Source organism: Folsomia candida, unplaced genomic scaffold (assembly GCF_002217175.1).
Source record: "Folsomia candida strain VU population unplaced genomic scaffold, ASM221717v1 Fcan01_Sc023, whole genome shotgun sequence".
In the NCBI taxonomy this organism is placed as follows: domain Eukaryota; kingdom Metazoa; phylum Arthropoda; class Collembola; order Entomobryomorpha; family Isotomidae; genus Folsomia; species Folsomia candida.
In genome coordinates, this window is record NW_019091215.1 from 642,163 (window position 1) to 667,905 (window position 25,743).

Consider the following 25,743-nt stretch of genomic DNA (forward strand, 5'->3'; position numbering starts at 1 on the left):
CACAGTGCACCTAAATTCGCAACCAATAATTACGTTTGGAAACCGTAATCGATTCCCGTTGAATATGATTGGCAGAATCCCCACATCAGCGCAGCCCTTTACTCTTACTGGCGACTGGGATAAATGCGACAAAAGTCTCACCATTGAATCCTCAACTAGTTCATCGGAGACATTTATGAAAGTATATTCCCTCGATGGCTTAATTCGAAGCACTAACCATCCTTTTCAAAATCGTCATTTTTTATAAATATGTATTACTAGCGTATAAGCCCGTCTCCCGCCGGGCGAGAGATGATTAGATTATCAAAATTTCACCAGTTAAATATCTTGTAGATATTTATTTTTTAAAAACAATTTGACGTGAACGGAAGTGAAAGCAATTTGCAACGAATGTTAAAGTGGGAAATTAAATGTCACCCACTTGGCTCTGTAATCTTTGCCAGCCCATGCACTGCCATTGCCAATGGGAGTTTGCCTGGCACTTCTGTTGCTCCGTCATCTCTGCCAGCCCAGTCTGCCAGTGGCACTGCCATTGCCAATGGCAGTTTCTCTGGCACTCCGCTTGGCTCTGTCATCTCTGCCTGCCCAGTGTGCCAATGGAACTACCATTGCCAATGGCAGGAAACGTGCCAGTGATCAAGTCCCCACACACAGGCTATCGGAAGCAATACGATGGCAACGGTAATGGCAACAGAATCCAATAAGATAACCTCTCCAGATAACCACACAAGTGCCATCAATGTACAGAAACCCCATGATAACCACCATCAGGCCGCCACACCCCGATAACCACCATCATGCAGCCACGCTCGATAACCACCATAAGGCAACAAAGTTCCGATAATCGCCATCAGGCAGCAAAGCCCCGATAACCTCATATCATCAGACAACATATAACCACGGTGGTTAAACCACCATCGGGCCGCAACATTCTGATAACCACCACCGACCAATAACGACCCGATACCCCCACCTTCTCACATTAATTTTTAAAATTAAAATTTTTGAATTTTCGCGCCATTCGAAACTTAACTTTCTCTACTTTCACTTCCGTTACAGAACATTTACTTTCACTTCCGTTGCAGACAAACATTTCCAGCTTATAATATAGATAACGTAAAAATCAACCACTAATATTTTTGGATGGAGTTAATTAATACAAAATAACTTTCTCCGAAGAGTTGAATCAGGTGCTGAGAATTAACCAAACAAAATTTCAAGCAGGCAGAGAATGCATGGGATTATTGCAGCATATAACGACGAACATATTCAAAATGCCTTCAGGTATTTCTTATTACGTTCCCTTAGAATTCTATGCAGTAATGTATCTAACATGACAACGAAATTGTAAAACATTCCCTACATATCTTGGATACTACGCATTATATTAAAAATGTGAATAATCGCCAACTACTCAGAAAAATTCAGTAATTGACGAACATAATTATTAGCAGGCTTAGATATTTTTTGACACGTGTTTAAGTGAATGATTAAATTCTTGTAACTTAAATTAATTCCGATTTTAGATTTTGTGTAATCATGTTAACTTATTTTAAGCGTAGTTCAGACCATCGGTGGCGAATAATTGTTAGTTCTGATTTTTTGTCACGTTACTAGCACCCCCCCCCCCAATTAGGGGTTCCAGTCCCGGGATTTTTCGGGATTTAATTCCCGGGAATTTCCGGGATCCCAGGATTTTAAGAATTGAAATCCCGGGATTTCGGGATTTTTCAATTTTTCATTCAGGATTGAAAATTCCTTATATTTTGCTTTTAGTAGCGGTTTTACATAATTTTTCGTTATATTAGTGCTAAGAAAAAGTTTCGATGAGCATAACCTGTCAAAATTCATTCTCAACTCCAAGATTAAAGCATCATGGAAATCCAAATTTCTTCATATGTCGTAGATATATCTTAATCTTATAGTTCGCAAGTAAATTTGCAATACAAAATGAAACTCAAAATTTTCTAATTTGGATGTCCGATTTAAATTTGAAGGAAGAAATAAACCTAACCCTCGGTATAATTATAGAATCTGAAATCAGTTATGCTCAAAAAAGCTAACATGTTAGAAATATATAATTTCGAATTTTAGTCGATGGCTGAATGAACGAGGTTGCTCATACATACATATATTTGAACTTGAAATTTGTGAATTGTCCAATTGTAGTTTTTTATAATAGTACACAAATAATAAACGTAAATTTATGTATGCATTTCAGGTCAGGTTAAAATGCTAGCAAATCGTTGATTAGTTATTTAAGTTTTCTGGAATGAAATTTTCAAAATTTTTCTTATCACCTCCCCAAGACAAAGGGCGGAAAATTAGACTATCACATTGCACCGAACTTTTACATTTACAAGCAGACACACCACTATATAATCGCTAATTTGTACTGCCATCATATTTATTTCGAGAAGGCCAGAAAATTCCATATGTTATAATAATACTTATGGATGCACAGATCTCTAAAAAACACAAGTATGCATGTGCATAAGTATTATAAATATGCTTATATTCTGTACTTTTTCGTATACCCAAATTTAACTTATTTCAAGTTATGAGGTAATTTTTGAATTCTGGGAAAAAATCCCGGGATTTCCCGGGATTTTGTACGGCTAAAACCGGGATTCCCGATTCCCGGGATTTAAAAAATCGTCCGGGATTGGAATCCCTACCCCCAATGAATATGTAAATTGATTTGGGAACATACAAAATTTGTGTTATGGTATTCTCGAACATTTTTACAAATGCATTTAGCGAAATTTTCGTTTACGTCAAATATCGCTTACGGTAGATGCTTGCCACACTCTTAAAGATAATGCTACTTTTTTATAAAGCCCATGGATTCCAAATTAACCAAACCATACAAAATTCGGAGCAAACTTTACTTAATATCAAGTTCACGTTACTCTGGATTTAGTATGTTTTGCTTAATTGTAGAATTCAGATTAGATTTGTGTCTCAAATCGTAACATTATTTTTAAGTGTGTACCGTGTGCACAGTATGTATGTACGGTATCCTAGATTAAAATATATATCCGATAAATCTACATAAGTTATATGCAGTGAAGAGAGGATAATTATGGGAAGGTGTCTTAGCTAATTAACCGGAACAAAATCTCCGCTATCCAATTTTTATAGTTTTCCATTGTGACTGGTGGGAGGACTCTCCGTCAGTTGAAAATGTCCCTGGTGGTGATCTGGAATTTTAGAAAACAAAGTTTTTATACGTTACAACTTAAATAAATTATTACTTCGCCTTTGGAATAATAACGACGTACACGCTAAATAGAATTATGTAAAATTTAATAAATGTTGAGTAAAAGCTGTTTCCAACGGCTGTATAAAATTATACGCAACATTGGATAAATATTATCCTACCCAACCACTTTGATGGTCCATATCATCCATATACATATTATGTCATCAAAATTTTTCGATTTTATCGCCCAACGTAAACATTAAGGGATAGGGAATTTTAAAATGGGAAAGATAGGAAGACCTAAACAACCTACCTACCCACGAAAATGATGACGTAATATATGGATGTTCCCTCACGCTTAATTAACTTTGAGAAAATATAATACCATTTTATTTAATTAGGACGTAATTAAAATAGATTACGAAAACATGACGAACTTCATGGACTGGTTGAGTTTGAGTTAGGATATGAATTACATAGATTATTCTTCAGAAAATCTGGAAATAGATAGCAGTGGAATTAAAATACGATTCTAAAACTTAAGAATAACGCGTTAAATGTGAATTTGGAATTATATCAGACCTTTAATTTATTTTAAAGTTGTTGCGAAGTTACCAGCCTTGTCACGTTTTTCAATTAGGAATTGGTACATATTCCTTATAAAGACAGAATTTAAAAATATTAACACATGTAAAACAAAATATGAATATTTTGCTTGGTAAATGTGTACGTACAATACATAGTCGGGAACACTCAAGTGTCAACAGCCGATTGCTAAAAAACTACGCCGCAGAATTAAAATCTGATAAGTGCATTAGATTCGCCATGCGATTTACATTATGATTCACTATGGACTTTGTAATTTTTGAACATCTGGATAAATATACAGGAAATTGAAGAGAAGCGGGCGGCGATAGTTTTTCACAAAAAAATCGAAGAAAAACGGTGAATTTTTCATGTGCTGAAAAAGTCAAGGGTGTACTTTAATTTAGCCCAACGGACTATAAAAACATTCATGGGGACCGAATCGACAAAGAACAGTCGAAGAAGAATTTTTTTAAAACCTCCAAGGACCACACCCATCATGAAGCCTCTCAAGCCTGGAATCCGAAGAAATTCACGAAATTCCAACGGAAACCGGGCTCACTGCTGACAATGTCGATGCAAATTATCCAATGAGTGCTCAAATTGAAGCTCAGGCTTAAGGCTTTGAAATGTGGTACTTGCCACATCCTGATCGTACCCCAAAGGAAAACCAGATTAAATAAGTGCAGGAGTCACCTCAAGTGGTACGCTCCAAAAAAGTGAGCAGGATTCTTTTTACAAATGAGGAGATTTTAACATCGGAAAAATCTTTTAACAAGCGAATTGTCCTAATCTACGCAAATCGGTCAGAGACATCCCCCGATATAGATAAAAGGTCAGAAAGTCACATTATCCAGGTTTTTTGATGATTTTGGCAGGTGGGAGCTAATTGGGGTAATTTCTCTACATTTTGCTGAAAATTGGGGGGAGGTGGGGGAATCAAATTTCTTAAAATATGTTTTTGAGTCCGTGGTACATCCCCTAAGTGAGATCCAATTCAATGGAATCGATGGGACCTCTCAGCAGGACTCAGCACGAATTTATAGTGCAAAAAATGACCCAAGCGTAGCTAAAAGAACAAATTCCGGTCTTTATCTCCAATCAGACTTGGTGATCATCCTTGATGGATTTGAACCACCGGAATATGAAAAATGGTCAAAGTTAGGGGCAAAGGTGTGTTCTAAGCCCCGTAGAAGTGCGGAGGCTTGGAAAAAATTTCTGACCCCGGAATGCCACAAAATGTCCCTGGAATCGGTGCGTAATTCCATCGAGGAGTGGTCGTCTCGTCTTTAGCGTGGCATTGACGCAGGAGGAGGAAATTTTAAGACTAAAAATTGTTTTTGAATTGAAATTTATCTGGCTTTTCGGTAAAATAAATCAAAAATTGCTAAGTTGAGATTTACAAAAGTAATAAGGCTATATGTCATTGACACTTGAGTGTTTCCGACTATGTAGTAGAAAACTGGTATTAAATAATTACCAACCGGAGTAGGTGTATACACACATACATATGTACATATGTGACTCTACCGGCACCATAGTAACGGAAATTAACGGTCAGTAATATTGTATGAATGAAAAAATTTACTACTCAGGAACAAATTACTACCAGTCCGGTATTAAGTTATTACGAAATCAATACCAGCACGGAGTATCTATTTGAATCTACCAGATTTTTAACACTGTAAATATGTACATGCAGATTGATACGTTTGAGCATGAAAATACTTTATAAACCTGTTTCAATTTTAGCTGCATGAAAATTCCTCAATAAAGTTTAATACTTCGTTAAAAACGAAATATCCACCGGTTAATTACGAATTATGCTGAAGACGAATTATTGAGCTGATTAAATAATTATGTTTCGCTTAAAGTGAAAGCTTCCGTTGTACTTTATGTACATGTATAAAATCGTATCGGGATTATGTGTATTAGTCTCACTCGTCACAATGTATGTATCTATTTAAAATATTTTTTTAAATTTTAACCAAGAACGAAATTCAAGATGGATCACATTTTACAAACTGAAATATGTATCACGAACAGATTGTTAATGGTAACATGACTCGAGTGCGTAGTAACGAACTACAGATAATCACTGAGAATACAGTGTGCTCGAAAATATTTCGTAAAATGTGTAATCTCATACATATTCAATCGGGGAGCAGTATTAAGGATGTGATATCTCCTTATCGACTCCATTAGCATATATGCATATGTGTATGCTTATCGAGTTGGCTAAGTATCTATCTTTAGAATAGCATGATGTTTAGCAGAAACACATGATGCACGACCACCCACCAAGTGGAATACAGTAAATGCAGTGTGGAATAGATGCATCTTTACCATTTAATTTAACGGGTGTCTTATTCAGTTAAAGTTTTAGGGTATGAGTTACTCATATATATAGTTTATTGAGTCACATTATAAAGTCATAAATTACAAAAAGTTTACTATGGCCAAACCCCGCACAAGCAGGAAATACTTGAACCATTTGCCGTATTTCATACCAATCATCATAAATAAATAAAATTCATCATACTATTTTGAGAGTAATAGTGCCTCTTTCAAATTTTTCTTAAATAACTCATAGTTTGTCTCTCGTTTCAATTCAGTACTTAAATTATTTCAAAGTTGAACACCTCTAAAATTAAATGTTGATAACCCAAAATATGTCTTAGCAGTAGTAGTTGATCTGTGCCCATCCTCAGAGAGGCGAGTATTGTGATTATGCACAGACCTTAGCTTATCAAAGTAATTACTAAAATACGGGACATTATCGAGTTTAATAATTTTATACATAATACATAGTAGTCTGTAATCACTCATATCTTTTGGAAAGATCCATCCTAGGTCATTGTGGATGTCCCTAGCCACGCTATCATACTTTCTTTTGCATAACACTAACCGAGCTAGAGACCGAATTACTTTCTCCGCTATCTTTAAGTGTGTGGAATGTGTACCACCCCACACACTGGACATATAACTTAGAACAGATAGCACCAACGCTGCTCCAACCTTGACCAATACATCTTGTGTAAAATATTGCCTAATACTATACAGACAGCGAATACGATAAAAACATTTCTTTGCCATATCATTTATATGTAATTTGCTACTTAGAGTCGAATCAAATATATAACCAACACATCTTAAACAATCGGATGGATTAATTGTAACATCGCAAATTTGTACATTAAAATCACCCAAGTATTTTAATTTCGGTTTACTCGATAACATCAATAACTTAGTTTTGCCTGGGTGTAGCGTCATGTCATTTACCTGCGCATAACTAACAAGAGCAGCCATATCACTGTTTATACGCAACTGCAACTCTGCCAGTTGGTTAATGTTACGAATAAAAATAATAGTCCCATCATCAGCGTAACAAAATAACGTACCATTTTTTATCACAAAGCACATATCATTCAAAAAAAGAGAAAAAAGTCTTGGACCTAAAATAGATCCAGCCAAAACTCCCAATAATGTCTTTTGTACCGTCGATTTTCTACCATTCTGATAAACAAATTGCTTCCTGTTACAAAAATAACTCCTGAGCCAATGATCAGATATTTTAAACTGTGTCGCCAATTTATATAAGAGTTTTTCTCTGGGCAAAGAATCGAATGCTTTGGCATAGTCAATACTTATCATAGCACAAATTAACCCCTTATCAACATTTATTTTAACCAAATCACTCATTGCTAGAATCAACTGCTCGGTGCTGTGACCTTTCCGAAAGCCAAATTGATATTTTGAAAGGAACTTATTAGAGTCAATATATTTCTCCAATCTACTACTGTAAATCCTTTCCATGATAAGCATCAGATTCGCATTTACAGCAATAGGGCGAAAGTCAGACGGTTGTGTGGCGTTGGATATTTTGGGAATCGGTACAATCCTGGAGCATTTAATGATATCGGGAATTACACCAGAACTAAATGATTCATTTATAACATTTAACACAGCTTGTTGAACAGAAGGAATTGGCATAACTAACTTTAACATGAATTTGGATATACCAGTAGTGTCGTCAGCTCTGTTATTCTTATCTTTCATCCCCTTCCATGCTTGCAATTCATACATGAAAACAGATTTAACTTTAAAATACACTTCATCATTATATAATACTGTAGGGTTACTAGATAAAGAGTCAAGATGTGCTTTCCCAGGGGGAAAACCCATCGTACAATAGTAATTATTAATTTCATCGAGATCTATATCTGGCCCAATTTGTCCCTGCACTTTACCAAACGTCAACCCAAAATTCTTCAAAGTTTTCCAAACACCAACTTTTCCTACCATTTTTGAAGTGTACATTTTCATATCTCTCTTAATACTTGATCTGATCTGTTTTTCAACAAATCTATATTTCTGATGTACATAACTAGAATTATTCACCCTCCATTCCTTATATAAATTATTCCTCTCAATTATCAAACTCTTTGTATGACCAGAAACAAATAATAACTTTCCCTCGCGAACTTTCTTTTCCACAAACGGAACCTCTAAGTCAAACACAATTGTCATTACATTAATAAATTTTTCAGCTAAATTATCATCACAGTACAGTTCATCATTACTTAACATATTTACAAAACTCTCATAATTAATTTTATCAAAATTACGTGCATTGACACGCTTCTCCCTTTCAACCACTTTACTAGGAAAAATGTACTTACAATAACTAAAACGATGGTCCGATATAACTTGGTCAGATACTTCACATAACGCAAGATTTACAGACTGGCTTTTATGAATAATTATCACATCTAATAAATTATCCTCTCTGGTTGTTGACTTTACAATTTGCAACAACGAGTGTCTGCGAAGAGTGTCGACAAATTTTTTGGTTAACTTACTCTGTTCCAACAAGTTTATATTAAGATCTCCAAGAATAAACACATCCTTTTTCGATTTTAACAAGTAACACAATAATAGATCAAAATTTTTTAAATCATTCGCCTTCGGTTCTGGAATATAAAAACAACATATTACAAACGATTTATGGTGACCTTGTTGCACAGATACACATATGTATTCCATAGTTGAATCACTGAACCACTCTACATCTTTTACAATTGCTCGATAAGCACTAAATTTTTTGTGAAGCAACACCGCTACGCCTCCTCCTCTGGTCGGTCTGTCTTCTCTGTATAAACTGTAATCTCTCGGAATGCAGTATTCAGTATCACTTTTGAACCAAGTTTCTGATAAACATAATATATCAAGATTAAAACAAGAAATGAGTTGAGTAATGTTATGAAATTTGTCCCGATACGATCGAACATTTTGGTGCCCAAGTGTGATTCGCCGGGATGAGCCATGTCCGATCGCCCCCTTTAATCATTGAGTAGATCCGAGATCCATATCGTCAATACCAGTCATATGTTTTTTACTCGAGTGGTCTTCACCAGTCTGCTGACGCTTCCTTTTCTTTGCCGACCTTGTTCCAACTGGTGACCTCAGTTGAATTTCTTGCTGCTGAATCTTTGTCAAATCCCTTCTGACCGATATCTTATCAAACTCACGGTGGTCCTTAAGTTTAACGCACTCCCTAAGTGCTTTTGCTCTCTCAGACGCAGACGGAAGGGGAACCCGTAACGGCCTTGGCCCCTTCTTATTCTGGACACCAATTCTGTTATCAATTAATGGACCTGTCCAGGTAGGATAAATGACACCCATTAATTTTACTGCTAACTTAAGCCCCTCGCCAGATTCAGGGACTCCCATCAAGACTAGATTCGACATCCTTATCACACGTTGCTGTTGTTCCTTAAGTTCCTCACGGACAGCCGCCATCTCACGTACCACGTCAGCCTCAATCCTGTTTTCTAAGTTGTCCGTCTTAGCTTTAATTTTTGACACCTCCTGAGTCAGCGATCGAACCTCCTCCAGTAATTTGTCGTTCATCATATAAGTATGTACTTACTCCTTGCGCTAAAAAAAATCCGTTACAAAATGGAAAATGAATAAATTATATTGATTAAACTTAAGGAAATTTTAAGTAGACGGCCACAATTTCTTGTTAAATACATACATACATACTTACGACTTAGGTACATTAGATACCAGACAGAGAGTAAAGAAAGTAAAGAGAGACAAAAATATTGCGAAGTTTGCACAGATAAGAAGGACAACTTTTGACAAGCACATGGAGGTGGGGACAGTATCCAGTCGTGGGGGCAAACGCTTGTTCCAAGTTCGAAAAAAGGTCACTGCATACTTAGGCGGCTATATCAGCTAAGTTTTTGAGCCATCTGTGAACATTCATCTTCCACATATTTATGGTAATGATCACAAAATTGAAACTCATCATGACATGGTCACCTCGTATATGTCCTATTAAACGACCGATTTTGCAGCAAAAATAAGGAGGACACACTGAATAAAAATTATGCCAGGTGCAGGAATGCCAGTTGAGCCCTAGGCATAGGTTACATAGATCTACAAATAATGATCTACTCTAATAAAGCGTTAGTGTTAAGTCGCTGCCTGCCTGCCTGCCTGAGTGAGTGATCGAGTCCAAGATCGAGTTGCCCCGTAGAGAAGACAAAGAAGGAAGCGGAATAACCACTGCATGCGTGCACTGTACTGCACTGCACTGCATGAATGAATGCATGCATGAACACCAATGTACATGCTACACCACATACATACATCAGTGATGTAACATCACTCATCAATAGTGGTTATCATGATAAGTGATCTTGATAAACACTATTAATTAATTATTTTAGTTTGAGAAACTCCACCCACAGCGAGTGGCATATCAATTCGAATGTATTTTTGACGCTAAATGCAACGCCTTCAATGGTTTTGACCTCCGAGGCCCCTGTGACCTTGCCGTGACCGTGGTGTCCAAATATGGCTTATTCGTGATGTCGCATATCAATTCGAATGTATTTTTGACGCTGAATCCGAATCCGTCAATAGCTTGGCGTTAATTGTAGAAGTTAACGGGGTTTATGGAACTTAACGGGAGCGTGAAGCGTGGGAATTTCAATAGTTAGCTATGCAGTTACTCCCACGCGACGGGAATTTAAGTAATTAGCTGTTCAACTACTCTCACAGGGGAAATCAAATTGTACTTTGACCAGGTTAATTAAAATGCAGTATGATTTGGGCAAACCTTCACTCTGATGTATGTATTTAGTATGACAAAGTCTCCACTGGGAATTATAGTATGACGGTTTTTTCGCTGTGCGCACACCCCCCACTGGAACTCTAGAACCCGGCCTTGGCCGGGCTATACGCTGGTTTTATAATAATGTTTTATAATGATCTTGAGCACCCTGCATGACGGAAGGATTACTGTATAAAATCAAACGATTTATTTCATGTAAAAAAAAACAAGTAAAAAATACATTTTTTTAAAGTCCAAAAAATTTCCAAGTCTTGAACAAATAATAAAATACTTATCAAAATCCTACTTCGTTCCGATGCCATTTTCCATAAAGTAAAGTATCATCGCCACAACTCGGACAAAATCTATGAGTACATTCACGTCCATCTCGAAGAACGAGAGGCATCTTCATTGAATCATCTACATTTTGATGAGACTTTTCACCCTTTTGACTACTTAATCTGACCCCAACAATGAAACCCGCCTGTTTCAAATCTCCGTCAGGAATTATTATCCACAACTTTTTCAAATTTGGCATACATCTCGGAAGTGTTATCGGGTTCTCAAAATATCTGGAATTTAAAGAGATTTCCAAACTTTGCAAAGTTCGCCGATGGTTTTCTACCAGCTGGAATAATGATTCCTCTATTTTGACTGGAGTGGATAGCTCATCATTCGCTGGGAGGAATACTTTTAACGAACATAGCTGCCCGATCGGCAAGGTAATGAATTGGTAGAGAAATTCGTGAAAATTGAAAGTTTCCCAGTGTAACATGCGTCGACCGGAAATGGTTATTTTTTTCAGATTTTTAAAAGAGCCAAAGTCGGCAGGGAGTCTTGTATATTTTTTTATAACCAGTTCCTCAACCTTATTTGACGCTAAGATAAGCCCCGCGAGGGACACAGAATTCGATACGATCTCGTTATTCTGAACATATGAAAAATCGAGGGTTAACTTTCTCAATTTTGGGAACTTTAGATTTTCTGGAAATGTAGCCTTTTTCTCGTCCAGAATCCAGTCCAGCTTAACCTGGATGTCGAGCTGTTCCAGGGAAAGGTAACATTTTACGAGGAGGGTGGAAATCGGTGAGAGGTAATCGACATCAATCTTGAGTGATTTGAGGGGGTGGAAATCCGGGTGATTTATAAAGGAGGAGAAATCTTGGTTGAATTTTATCTCTGTAGGTTTTGGTTTTTCAGAATAGTTGACCCAATGATGGAAACGCTTTTTGTAGATGGAAATGTTCATGGCGTCAAATTTGAGGTGTTTGAAGCGATGGGTTTTCCAATAAAGTCGATTCAAAAAGTGGTTTGCGTCGTGGGTGTATAATGAGTCGATATCTACGATGAACTGCAATACGACGTCTTTCCGGAGGACTTTTCGCGCCACGTGGTCAAATGGGGTGGAGACGAGGCGACAGTTGAGGAGATCGGTTTGATTGGTGAGAATATTGGAGGTTGAGGAGACCAGGTTTTGTAGGATTTTTGAGAGGATGATGTGGTTGTTGAAAATGGGGTGATTTGGGGGAGAGGAATCCTCGTCGTTGAGATTCTGCACAGATTTAGTCGGAGTCGGTCTCTGTAAGGGAGGATAAGAATTAGGATTATGCCTTGTTGAAGAGCCGTGGACTATCGTTTTTTTTTAAATTTAGAGCTTTGCACCCGCAGTGTGATCACAAATATGGATATGTTATAATTAGCATGGGAAAGATACATATTAAGGATGCCTTGACCCTGAACCCCTGCAAATCTATCACGTTTTTTTGCACACTCCCAAACAGATTTAATAACGTTGAACTGGTTGGCTCACTATGAAAATTGTCAAAATTAACACATTTTTAATCATTTCTCAGCATCGGTAAATTTGTTTTTTTTAATTTGCGTAGACAAAATTGTAGTAAGTAGTAGAATGACGGTGAGTTGTTTCGATGAGGTCTAAATTTTCCGAAAGTTTGTTAAACTTGAGATCTCCTCTATCAAAATCTGGAGAGCATATTAAAAAACTGGCCACGATATGTTGTACAAATTCGTAGTCCAGAATTTTAAAATAATTCAGAGCCGAGAAATGATTAAAAATGTGTTGTTTTTGACAATTTTGGCGATGCGGCATCTAGTCCTACGCTACCTTAACCAATTGATTCCAAATTTTTAACATTGGAATTTTTACCATTCTTTGGGAAAAGTTTTGGTCAAAAACTATATGCAAAAAATCGCATCTTCTGATCTATATAGCGCTGCACCGTTTCATTGCGAATAATTTATTTCAAGTCGAAAGTGTTCGCCAAAAACTAAATTAGTAAACAAAATCGCACATTCTGGCTAATTTTGAACCATTACGAATGATTTATCCTAACAATGCAAGTCTTCTACGTGTACAACTCAGATATGGTTGGGACCAATTTTATTTTGTTCAGCACAAAAAATAAGCATACCTATATTTTTTCATTTTTCATAATGCGCTAATTTGAGCGCGGGGCGCGAATTTTAAAACATTTTTCAGCCAAAACCTCGCTTTTTAAAGATTCTGTAAATTTTCGAATTTTAACGCGAATCGAAAAATTCGAAATCATGTCCTTCAGAATGACTTACTTGACTTACGAAAAATCAAATTGTCTCGAAATTTGATTTTCAAAATTTTTTGCCGGTTTTTGAAATTCATTAAAATTATTAACTCCTTCAAATTTTTAATTTTTCAAAAAATAATCCATGTGGATTTTTCATAACTTAGGTAAGTCATTCTGAAGAGACATGATTTCGAATTTTTCGATTCGCGCTAAAAAGCGAGGTTTTGGCTGAAAAATGTTTTAAAATCCGCGCCCCTCGCTCAAATTAGCGCATTATGAAAAATGAAAAAATATGGGTATGCTTATTTTTTGTGCTGAACAAAATAAAATTGGTCCCAACCAGATCTGAGTTGTACACGTAAAAGACTTGCATTGTAAGTGGTTCGATCCTCACCTCAAATTTAAAAACGGTGTAGTCTTTCCCCACCGGGTTTTTGCGGTATAGCCTTCTTCCGCATGATGAAGCTAATTTGTGGTCCCATAAGTGCGAACAAACGTAGGAAAAGTAGAATACATCCCCAGATTTTAATTTGACGGGGGAATCTTCCCATTTGTTTTTAACTCTGTGATTCCGAACCCTCCCGAATCTTTGTTCTTCAGGAAACTTTATAAAGTTTGGTATTAATAATTTCCCATTGACGAAAGTATCTGAGTATCCCTGACAAATTGTAATTGATTGAAATTAAATTGTGGTGAAATAAGTATTTGCACACTTAAAAATTATGTTACCCTTTCAAAAATGAATTGATCCTAAACAAACTCAAAACCCACATACGATGTCACATTAATTTAGAATTTGGAGTGAATTTAATTTTGTAAGGGTAATATTATTTTTTTAAGAGTGTACAAATTGTGGCGGATTTAATTTTACTTACTAAACCGTGGAACCAAAAGTTTCCATCCGTATCACATTCAATTTGACATTGAACGTCAGCTACGTCCGCGTGGAGGTGGAATATTAAAAACTGCCCGTATTTCTCGAGATCCAAGTTGTCCAAATTTTTCCCGGAACCAATCGTGTACTAAGAAATAATTTAATTATTTATGAAAATTTGCTACACTCTTAAAAATAATGTTATCCTTTTGAAAAATAAATTCGCTTTAAATCCTAAATTAAGCAAGTTAAATTGTGCACTCAAAACAAAAAATTTGTCAAATCAACATCGCCGGTGTCAATCATAGCTCGCAGGGGACCAGTATGGTCCCCCGGGGGACCATTTGGTCCCTGGTCCCTCGGGGACCAGGGACCATTTTTTCGATGGTCCCCCGGGGACCAGGGTCTAGGGACCATTTTTTTCGATGGTCCCCCAGGGACCAGGGAGCAGGGACCATTTTTTAGATGGTCCCCCGGGGACCAGGGACCAGGGACCATGAGCTGGGGGACCAGGACCAGGGATCATGAGCTGGGGGACCAGGGACCATTTAGGGGACCATGGTCCCTGGTCCCCAAATGAGAGTTTAACATGGTGGTCCCTGGTCCCTCGGGGGACCAGGGACTAGGGACCATTTTTTTCGATGGTCGCTGGGGACCAAGGACCAGGGGGCCATTTTTTTCGATGGTCCCCGGGGACCAGGGATCATTTTTTTAGATGGTCCCCCGTGGACCAGGAACCATGGACTATTTTTTTAGATGGTCCCTCGGGGACCAGGGACCAGGGACAAATTTATTGCGAGCTATGGTGTCAATATATGACTTACACGCTTTGGTTAAAATGTTGAATTATGACGATTTTGATACCGGTTATAATGTTATGACCGGACGGAAAAATTTCATTATCACTCGGAATCACAATTGTAACCAAGGCGGTTAAGTCATATATTGACACCGGCTGTGTTAATTTGACAAATTTTTGTTTTGCGTTTGCGAAATTCAGAGTACGTGAAATTTGTTCTTGATGAACTTATGTAAAGTTACTCTGGATTTTGCAAAGTTTACTTCATTTTAGGATTAAATGTAGGTTAATTTTTCAAAAGGGTGACATCATTTTTAAGAGTGTAAAGATTTACAATTGTATAATTTAGGGCCTAAATTTTAGGCTAACCTTTTGCCCAATATTATTAAGAAGTGCAGCTTCTTTTTCCCACTTATATTCTGAGTCTGGGCAGACACAAATACTACCCGCGGCACACCCACTTGAACAAACTGTCCCCCTCAAAATTAGTAGGGTCGCATCGGACGTGTCGTTTATTAAGGGGACAGATTTTCCTGTCATGCCACAAATTTCGAGATTTCAAAAATAAAATTTCAATGTAGAATTGCACAGAAAGTGAGAATAATTTACTTATTTATTTATTTGTCTGTTGGTACAAGTACAAATTGGAACAACTACTAACCGCAGCAATGATTTTATACGAACGATTAAATAAATCGTTGCTTGATTTGCACAAATATGTAAATATGTATATGTGATCTGTGAACGACTGAATGGAAGACGTGGATGTGTTTCGGGTGAATCTAAACGACACGGAGATGAATGCATAACTCATTGGGTGATTTTTTACGAACGAAAAAACGTTGCTTATTTGCATGCATTGTGTTGTACATATTGATGTACTTGTAATAAAAAACATGTGTGTGAGGTTTCACATACCTGTTGTGAATACATTGTATGCACGTGTGTGGATGGATACATGCACGCCAGAAACTCCGGCATTCTTATTTATTCACTCCTAACTTACGATTTGGGAATTATTTCATGCTGGATCCCTCTGTAAAAGATAATGTGGGTCTTGTACCTGTAAATACAACTCCTCAAATAAGTATGTGGTGTATGCGAAATAGGTTCGAGGAAATGCATACGTATTTTAAATGAAAATAGTAACCAGATAATCAGAGGAAGAGTGAAAATTCATTTGACGAAAAGTTCGCGAAAAATAATTTGCGACGATAATACGTAGAAGGCTTTTTATATTGCATCATTCACAAAAAGTTCCCAAAGGATTTTTTGAAGCATTCCTTCGAAAATATGACAAATTTACCGAGATATTTTGCGAAACAGAGTTCACCTCGGGTATAAAGCCGTCATGAATACCGGCAATTCTACCATTTTGGGAAAGTATTCTCTGAATTTTAAATAAACTAAACTAAACTAAATAAAATCCACATCACCATTTTTCAAGTTAGCTATCTGTATTTTATTTTTCAGAATTGATTCATGCATGGTACATGAATGTATGGTTTAATTCATTTTTCAGGTTATTCTTACTCTGTATTAAGTATAATTTGCTTAACAAATTGTTTAGAGTTCATTTATACATAAGTAATTTTGAAATTGGTAACATGTCTTTAATGGTGTGATTATGATTTTCAGATTTCTGGTAAATTTTCTACTACCACTTTTTTACAAGCTACCGCTACTAACCTAAATTAGTGTGATATCTCTATACATATACATACTTACACACTTATATATGTAGCTTATGCAGTCCTGGCGTCTACACGTTTTTTAGTGTACGTTATACATGCGTCATTACACAAACGTTTTTATCTGCATGTTGAGATTCATGTAAAATTAACTCAGTTTCATAAGTTTGTACGTGACTAGACCCTTCTTACCTTCGGTTTAATTTTATCATTCTTAGTATCGACTTATCTATTTCTGACTAAATATTATTTTAATCTTTTCCTTTTAAGTTCAAAACTAACCTTTTTGTATGCATTAATTAATACAGCGAGTCAATGTCAAGTATGTACATGCCTTAAGGGTCATTATTCAATTCTATTTATATGATACCTCCCTAATTGGTGGGAGTTTCTTCCATTCTCTACATTTTGGTACATTTGTCAATTTTGTAATATTGTAATATTTTGTAATATTGTGTAATTTTGTAATGTTCATGCAGTGTAACTCAAGTACTCACTCAAATCAGACATAAAATTGTGGTACAGCTAAATATTTCCAAGTCTCACTCTGCCTCATTGTCACACATACTTACGCCCACAATTATCCATCGTCTTCAAGTCACATAAAAGCACAAGTCCATACCATCACGACTTTAAAAACTAAACTCACACAAACCCTTTAAAAATTGGAAACAACATCCCCAACACTGCATTTCTATTATGGGATAAAATTCAACCCCTCTCAAATTCACAATAATTGAATGTGTTGTGATAGATATAATGGGATACGAATTGGGCTGTTGCTTAAATGTTTTCTTTGCGCGAAAATAAATCCGCGAAATTGAATTTCGCGCGGCATTTTTCAGCGTATTTTGCACATGTTGCCTCCCTTTTGATTATTTGTACGTTCATTTCACTGTTTCATTTATATGTAACCTTTAGTTAAATATTAGGTCCTCTCAAGGCTCAAAAAATGAGCGAAATGAGCAATGAACAGAAAAATAAAAAATCAGATTTTTCTGCTCAAACCTTGAACGTACCACTTTTTTTATCGATCATAATTCTTGAGAATCGTGATCTTTATTTGTGGGAAGTTCAATTATTTGTTTATCATTTTAATGGTTCTAAATTCAATTTGAGAAATTTTATCATTGTGCATGGCTTTAACATGGCTTTTAATGGGTTTCAACAACAGGCATTGTGAAAATATTGCAGGAGAATTAACGAACAGCATTATCTCAAATAATTCATTTTATGTAGCAGCAATAAACAATTTTATGTATAAATCAAATGCTTAAAATTTAGATGTAATAGTTTCCAATTTAATTTTGAGTTCCAGTATTTTTATTTCGGCTTCGCTGAATCGTAATTTTATCGCATTGAAAATCATTAGATTTGATGTAATTGAAAGAAATGACCGCACTTTTGTCCAGAGTTTCGTCTTTCTCAGGGTCAATCCCAAAACCCGACTGGTTTAACTTCTCTTTAGTCTCTGTGTACGTTTTAAGAAATCTGTCAAATCCATTTTTTATTTGACTTTCTTCGCAATTAAGGGCAAAGCATCTTGGAGACGACGAAGGAATTCAGTGCGGTTGGTCACCTGCTAAAATATTTTTTTGCGATTAAGGATTTGGTTATTCAAAATTACATGTGGATAACAAATTATCATTTACCTTACCTTAAATGAGGTGTTATTGTTGACGACATAATATGCCATGTCAATTTTTACTTGTGCTGTCCAGCGAAATATTTTTCGGCCGCCTACCTCCACGACGCTACTTTTGTAACAACAAATTACGGGATTTGCAACTTTTTCGACACTGGTACGCTTAACCTGGGTCTTGGGACCCACAATGATAAAGAATATGTTTTAGAGAACTTTACTTAATTTTTAAACGAAAAATTGAAGTAAACAAACAACTGATGTGATGATGTGGAGCAGAATGAGCAGGATTATGAGAGAAAAAATCAACCCAAAACTCGATTTTTTTGTTGAGCAAGAAAATCTGATTTTGAGCGAAATCGCATGCGCACAGCCGAGCAGAAATGATCAGAATGAGCGATGAGCAGAAAAATCAGATCTTTTTTAGAGCTTGGAGAGGACCTATTATCACTATTTGACACATGCATATGCCGGAGTAGTATTTCGATTATAGGATTAATTAAGTCGGTAAATTAGCATGTATGCATGTATTACAGACTGTTGAAATCTAAGTTGTGAATTTAGAAGAATTATATATACCTTCCACCATTTAATTGTATATAAAGGAGTACATTAACGAAGGAAAAATTAATTTAAATCTAAGCACATGTTAATTAGTATATTAATTAAATACAATCATGCGTCATTTTCCAGTTTAAGTAATTCCGATTAAACAGTGTCGTGGGTTTTTTAATTAGAAAATTAATAAGATTTTTATAGGATTTTTTAAGGATATATTTTAGTTAAATAATTTTAAACAATATGAGCAGAAAAATCAGATCTTTTTTAGAGCTTGGAGAGGACCTATTATCACTATTTGACACATGCATATGCCGGAGTAGTATTTCGATTATAGGATTAATTAAGTCGGTAAATTAGCATGTATGCATGTATTACAGACTGTTGAAATCTAAGTTGTGAATTTAGAAGAATTATATATACCTTCCACCATTTAATTGTATATAAAGGAGTACATTAACGAAGGAAAAATTAATTTAAATCTAAGCACATGTTAATTAGTATATTAATTAAATACAATCATGCGTCATTTTCCAGTTTAAGTAATTCCGATTAAACAGTGTCGTGGGTTTTTTAATTAGAAAATTAATAAGATTTTTATAGGATTTTTTAAGGATATATTTTAGTTAAATAATTTTAAACAATATGATCAAGAAACTAGTAAAGTCTAGATCAATGTTTGATACTTAAGATAGAAGCCAATCCACAAATCTGATTACGAAATTTTTCTTCTTAGCTCGCACAGGTGGTTTATACCTGCTCGAAACTTCCCGATACTGAAAAACGTTGGCACCACTACTTGTTCCGGCCTTCAACGAATAGAAGACAGATCTACCATAGTTTTTCAATTTGTACAAACTCATCCACTCCTTGTGGCTTCAAAATATCCTTATTTTCTCCCCCATCCATGGCTTCATCCAAAATTTTTACCTGCTGCATGTAGGAAGCTCGAGAAGATTCCATTTCTTGAAGCATTTTATCCGTCCCACCAACTTTAATCTTTTCCTTCTCCACAGAAATAAGATATTCCAGGTAGTCCAGCATGGCGTCGTTATAGGGAGTGATGGCATTGTGCTTGAGAAAAGCAGCAAATTGTACACTGGCCTTTTGAATCTCTTGCAGTTCATAATTCTGCTCCTTAATTCTCATTTCCTGCTCTTCAATCATTTTTTGTTTCAAGTCGGACGCTGAAATCTTTTCATCGATTAGTTGCTTCACAGTTTCGCTTTTTACCTTCCTTGTCACCTCTTTGGAATCTTAGCACCCAGCAATGTTGAGGTGGATATTAACCAATTGAAAAGTTAGCTTTGGACCAATAAATGAATTCTAATCCTTTTTTCTTACGTGACGCCAAAACATTACTGTCGATATTTTTTGCATGCAATAGACAGCCCAGGCGAAATAAAATTATCTGGGTGGCGGAGGGGTGGAGGTGTGGGGAGCTTGTTTAGTACTTTTAAGTGTACTTCCTCACCTTAGAAATTTTTACTTTTTCAAGATATATTTTATTTAATTCTTTTTCTGCCTTGAAATTTTAAAAGCAAAGATAGAAGATAACCATTATTGCACGATATTTGCCCCGTTAGGTTTTAATTCGTTCAAATTTACAGCATACGTTTCAAAAGTGTCAGTTGAAAGATATCAAGTTTCGATATGCCTAACCCACTTAAATTTGCGCTTTGACTAATGTGTAAAAGTAAAGCTATATATAACTATTGGGGACAATTAGCGACTTCAAAGGTCTCTCCACATAAATATTTTCCCTATTCCAACTCATATTCTTCCATTAGGTGCGACTAAAAACCGTTGTACTAAATTACACCTCGATTTGATGATTTTGAAAAATTGGTATGGGTCACCCGATAAGGTCTCTCCAGATGAAAATTTTTACAATCCGAATTCATATTCTTCCATAGGAGCCACAATCTGCTAAATTTTAGCTTTATATGACAATTTTGAAATCTGGTGCATAGCATCAATTGCTATAAGAGTGACAATAATGAAAACCGGAATCACCTCACACACCCATAATTTTGATTTGGATAAGATTCTCAGCGTTTGTAGAGCTGATTTTTCTGAGTCCAACGGTCGAAGTCCGGCGTTTCTACTCCACCCCCTCGCGGAGTGAGAGGAGCTTAAAGTTGAAAAAATCGCTCTAGTCTGCGATTTTTAGCTCAAAGGTGGGTCAATATTTGTGAATGAGGTTTTCGCCAAACGTTTCCTAATTTTTTTCCCTACAACCCTTTTCGAGCATTTTTATAGGTTTGCGAAACGAATGGCACGGTTTTTTAATAAAAATTGGGAAAGGTCAAATCTTATATAACCCCATATGTGGGGTCATATGAGATACCATTGGAAAGGTCTCCGCTTGAGTAATCAGAATTTATATACTTTGTTTGGTATATGACCACTTCCTGATATTCCAGAGACAAAAACATTTTTGAGTTTTTGTCTATTCTATTGCCGTTAAATTCTGGAGAATTTCGGATTCGTGTTATCGCGCACATCTCAGACCTGGTGGAACCCTAAACCATGAAATATCGCCATTATATGATGTTTAGCATTATTTAATATGGTTTCTGCACAAGTTCTCTTCATTTCAAAAAAGTGAGAAATCTTGAAAAATGCCCCAAGTCCAAAATTGTGAAATCCATTTTAAGAATTTGAAAAAACGCTCGAAAAGGGTTGTAGGGAAAAAAATTAGGAAACGTTTGGCGAAAACCGCATTCAAAAATATTGACTCACCATTGAGCTAAAAATCGCAGACTAGAGCGATTTTTTCAAGTTTAAGCTCCTCCCACTCCGCGAGGGGGTGGAGTAGAAACGCCGGACTTCGACCGTTGGACTAAGAAAAATCAGCTCTACAAACGCTGACAATCTTATCCAAATCAAAATTATGGGTGTGTGAGGTGATTCCGGTTTTCATTATTGTCACTCATAACTATTGCTATACCTCCACGGGTCAACAATTTGACCGATTTCGCCCACCTTCGAACTCGTTTCCAAACTTTGTCCAATATGCATATGGAAAAATTGCAAGTCAATCGTGTTCACGGACGGACATGACGATTCCTTAAGCCCTGACTCGGGCTAAGCCTATACATAAATACTCCATAGCGACGGTGTAACTATATATTTACTATATAGCAACCACCCGATAATTTTCATTATAGGGAAAAGTCGGTGGTTTCTCAACTAATCGACCCAATTCTTCTTTCCGGTTATAGTAAAGTGGGGGCGATCTTCCATAAATTTAGATACCCCAGCTATGTAGGTAGCATCCTTCATACTCAAACTGTGAAACGCAACCATTCACCACCATCAAAACTTTTTTCTGGGATGTCATATCGAAAAATCCCTTTCAATAGCACTAGATTAGGTCCGTAATTGATTTTTCGGTCTCTTTATTTTTTTTATCTAAAACGCACCCCCTTGGCTGTAGGGCGCGGTCAAAGTTTTAGAAGGAGTGGGGGTGAATGCATACTAAGGTGTAACTGTAACCATAGTTTTTTTTACCTCACCTTAGAAAAAGAACGAGAAGCTAAAAGTTAATGAATCGTTGCCAGATCTTCAGTCCCCTAATCAATGGACAACGTTACTGAATAATATTTTTTTAAGTCTTCAATTAAAAATGTAGGAAATGACACGTGAACGACACAAATGAATTAATCTAAATAAATCAAAGACAAATATGTAACTAATTTTCAAAGAGTTATCCAAAAATTGAATTTGCTGGAGTAAATATCTCGTAGAATTGATTACCTGGAAAATTTGTTTTGTTATCGGACTGCTCCAACTCAATCAGTAGCGTTATTGTGAAAATCGGAGACCTGTAAAATCAGAGAACATTCTATTATTAATCTGATTTTATTCCAATCAACAGCGACACTATCAGAATTAATTATATCTATCTAAATAGTTATGATTTAAATATTTACATATAGTTGTTACGATTATGAACAGCAACTGAACTTGTGAAAGTTCAAACTGGAAGAAAATATGACCTTCGTTGAATGCCAAGGTCCAACTACTGAGGCCGACTAGTAGAGGTGAGTCGGGCTTGGGCTTTAATCGGGCTAGCCCGAGCCCGCCCAGGCCCAACGGGCTTTGGGCGGGCCGGGCTTTTGAGTTTGGCGTTTGAGTCGGGCCGGGCCTGGGCGGGCTTTACACGAGTAGGGCTTGGGCGGGCCCGGGCTTTTGAGTTGAGCCCATGAGTCGGGTCGGGCCTGGGCGGGCTTTTCTTGAGTCGGGCTCGGGCTTTGCTCTCGATCAGCAAAAAGCCCGACTGATTTTTTTTACTGGAGTAAGGAGCGATATGAGACAGTCATAAAGTTTGTTCAAAAGCGCACATTGCATTTTATATTTGCAGTTCACAATTCATTAGTGTACTTCCAGAGGATTTTCACTAAAAAATAATTCCAATGTCCAATTAACATTTTCAAAATGGAAACCGACTGCTGTTATCGGTGTGGCAAAATTGGCCACCACCGGCAGGGTTGCACAGCTAAAGTGTCAAGGGACGAGGAATACAAGATAAGCCGACTGTGCAAGAGGATATTCAAAGAAGGTCAGGCTGTTGGATCAAGCGAGATGAAAATGCGGTCGACAAGGCTTCCATTATCATCTGCTTCCCTGTAAGATATAATTTTCAAATACTTTACATCATTTGGGGCGCCCCACTAATTTTAAAATTTGTTTAATTTTAAAGATATCAACTCTTGAGCTCTGCTTGGATTCTAGCTCATCATTTTACCACGAAATGATGATGAAAGTTGAAACGTTGGGGTTACCGAGTCTGGACAATGGCGAAATAGCTGACTTGTGGAATAGACATCACGACCCCAACATGAAAATAATTTCGTACAGAAAGGACGATAAGAACTTGGGATATTATAGTAAAAAGGTGAGATTGTTTGTATTTCTTGAATAGAGTGAGAATGTTATGTTGAGATTCTCGAGAATTTATAACACTGTAATGAATACTCGTACTTTATTTTTGTTTAGCGACAGGAAGGCAGCTTTAATTCAACTGAGCAAAAAGAAACTCTCCATTTCAAGTACGAGGATTTCAAGAAAATACGACAAGATATTTTTGACTATTCAAATAAGTTGACTTTGAGATGTGCTAATGCCAAAGCCTCAGCTTCAGTTTTCTGGCAGATGAAGTCAAATTTCGAGGAGTTATTGAAAAATGTTCGTGATCTTTTGGGGCGCCCCATCAATGTCAAAGTTCTCGAATCTGTTAAAGATCTCCACGAGAAAATCCGGAAAAGTTTAGGATCTGCGATTAGGGAGAGCAGAAATTTAAGAAATATTTGTCGTGAGCAAGACGTTCACAATCTCCTGAAACTTATTAAGCAACTACAAATTCGGGAGCAACGACTTGGCGACAGGGTCAAAGAAAAGGCTGCTGAACTGACGACCCTTGCACTAAAGCAGGAAATTGCTCAGCGGTGCGGCCCAATGATGGAAGAAATGAAAAGGGTGAAAAAATTGTTTGTTTAAAAGTTGTTTGTTTAAAACTTTTAAAATTCTCATTTTGTATATATTTTTACTTTAGGTTTTGTGCACGTTATGCGAAGACGGGGACAAAGAGTGGGCTTTAAAATGTGGCCATATGTACTGCACCAAATGCATTTCCAGCCTTGAAAGTAACAGAGCTACAGAAGGAATTCCTTGGGTGGACGAAATTACTGGAGAGGTCCTAGTGACCTATTATGTATCGCTGCCAAAAGAATGCGCATTTTGTAAAGGGTCCCTTGAAGACAAGATCAAGTTGTACTTTTAGATTGGGGCGCCCCACTAATTTATTCGATTCAACATTTATTTCCATAAATGTTTAAATAATATTAATAATAATATATTAAAGTGTGTATTGAATTCGTTAATTCTAACATTGATTGTCCTTTGTTATGTATCGTAATATATGAACTGTTGTTTTTACAATAAAACCAATCTTAAGATTCCCCACCATTTACGCGGAATGTTTATTTATGAACACCGCCTGAAAATTAATTGACGAGTGATTTCTTTGAAATAAAATTCAATCGCTAGTTTTCGCTAGTTAAGTATGCATGCATATACATAGTATGCCCAAGGTAACTGGTAGTCGCTCTTTACGTCGAAACTGCTGAAGATAATGAAAATCTGAGAATTCCATTGGATTCCTCGTGCGATTCTACATAAATACCGCTAATCGATTTTTTACTACTTGCAAAGCATATCAGCAGGGAAAGTCTTGAAAGCAGGCCGGCGGCTATAATTTTTCAACAAAAAATGGGAAGAGAAATTGCGAATTTTAAAACTATGACAAGAATCGAACGTGTACTTGAATTGGGTCCAACGGACTGTAAAAACGTTCGTTAGGACCGGATTGACCAAGCACAGTTGCAGAATTTTTTTTTTGAAAACCTACAAGGACCACAGCCATCGTGAAGGCGCTGAAGGCTATAATTCGAAGAAATTCAGGAAATTTGAACGGAAAATAGCCTCACAGCTGAAATGGTCGATGCACATTATCTAACGAGTGCTCAAACTGAACCTTAGGCTAAGGAGTTTGAAACGTAGTACTTGCACCTCTTGATCAAACCCTTAACGAAAACCATACTAAAGAGATGAAGGGCTCTCCTCAAGCGGTACGCGCCAAAAAGGTGAAGAGAATTCTTTTTATAAATGAGGAGATTTTCACATCGGAAAAAT

At 36.6% G+C, this 25,743-nt stretch overlaps 2 protein-coding genes and 2 long non-coding RNA genes across 5 annotated transcripts; all 4 read right to left on the reverse strand.

The window, feature by feature from the left end:
- Positions 1-2,512: 2,512 nt before the first annotated feature.
- LOC118438571 lies at positions 2,513-5,818 on the reverse strand. Its single transcript, XR_004836916.1, has 4 exons — positions 5,528-5,818; positions 3,788-3,861; positions 3,628-3,702; positions 2,513-3,203 (listed from the first exon to the last, which is right to left on the reverse strand). It is a non-coding gene; the product is annotated as an uncharacterized LOC118438571 (long non-coding RNA).
- A 5,283-nt stretch (positions 5,819-11,101) lies between these two features.
- On the reverse strand, positions 11,102-15,885 carry LOC118438644. 2 transcript variants are annotated; one of them, XM_035859186.1, is made up of 4 exons: positions 15,523-15,885; positions 14,356-14,502; positions 13,875-14,138; positions 11,102-12,495 (listed from the first exon to the last, which is right to left on the reverse strand). In XM_035859186.1, exons 1-4 carry the CDS (start codon positions 15,691-15,693, stop codon positions 11,212-11,214), a joined length of 1,866 nt encoding a protein of 621 aa, XP_035715079.1. In that variant the 5' UTR covers positions 15,694-15,885; the 3' UTR covers positions 11,102-11,211. The 2 variants fall into 2 exon arrangements, with proteins under 2 accessions (XP_035715079.1, XP_035715080.1); XM_035859187.1 differs by lacking the exon at positions 13,875-14,138.
- Positions 15,886-18,131: 2,246 nt separating this feature from the next.
- On the reverse strand, positions 18,132-18,931 carry LOC110859011. Its single transcript, XR_002548807.2, has 2 exons — positions 18,502-18,931; positions 18,132-18,426 (listed from the first exon to the last, which is right to left on the reverse strand). It is a non-coding gene; the product is annotated as an uncharacterized LOC110859011 (long non-coding RNA).
- A 944-nt stretch (positions 18,932-19,875) lies between these two features.
- Positions 19,876-20,211, reverse strand: LOC110858881. The gene has a single exon (XM_022107767.1). The coding sequence runs from the start codon at positions 20,209-20,211 to the stop codon at positions 19,876-19,878; it is 336 nt and encodes a 111-aa protein (XP_021963459.1).
- Positions 20,212-25,743: the final 5,532 nt, after the last annotated feature.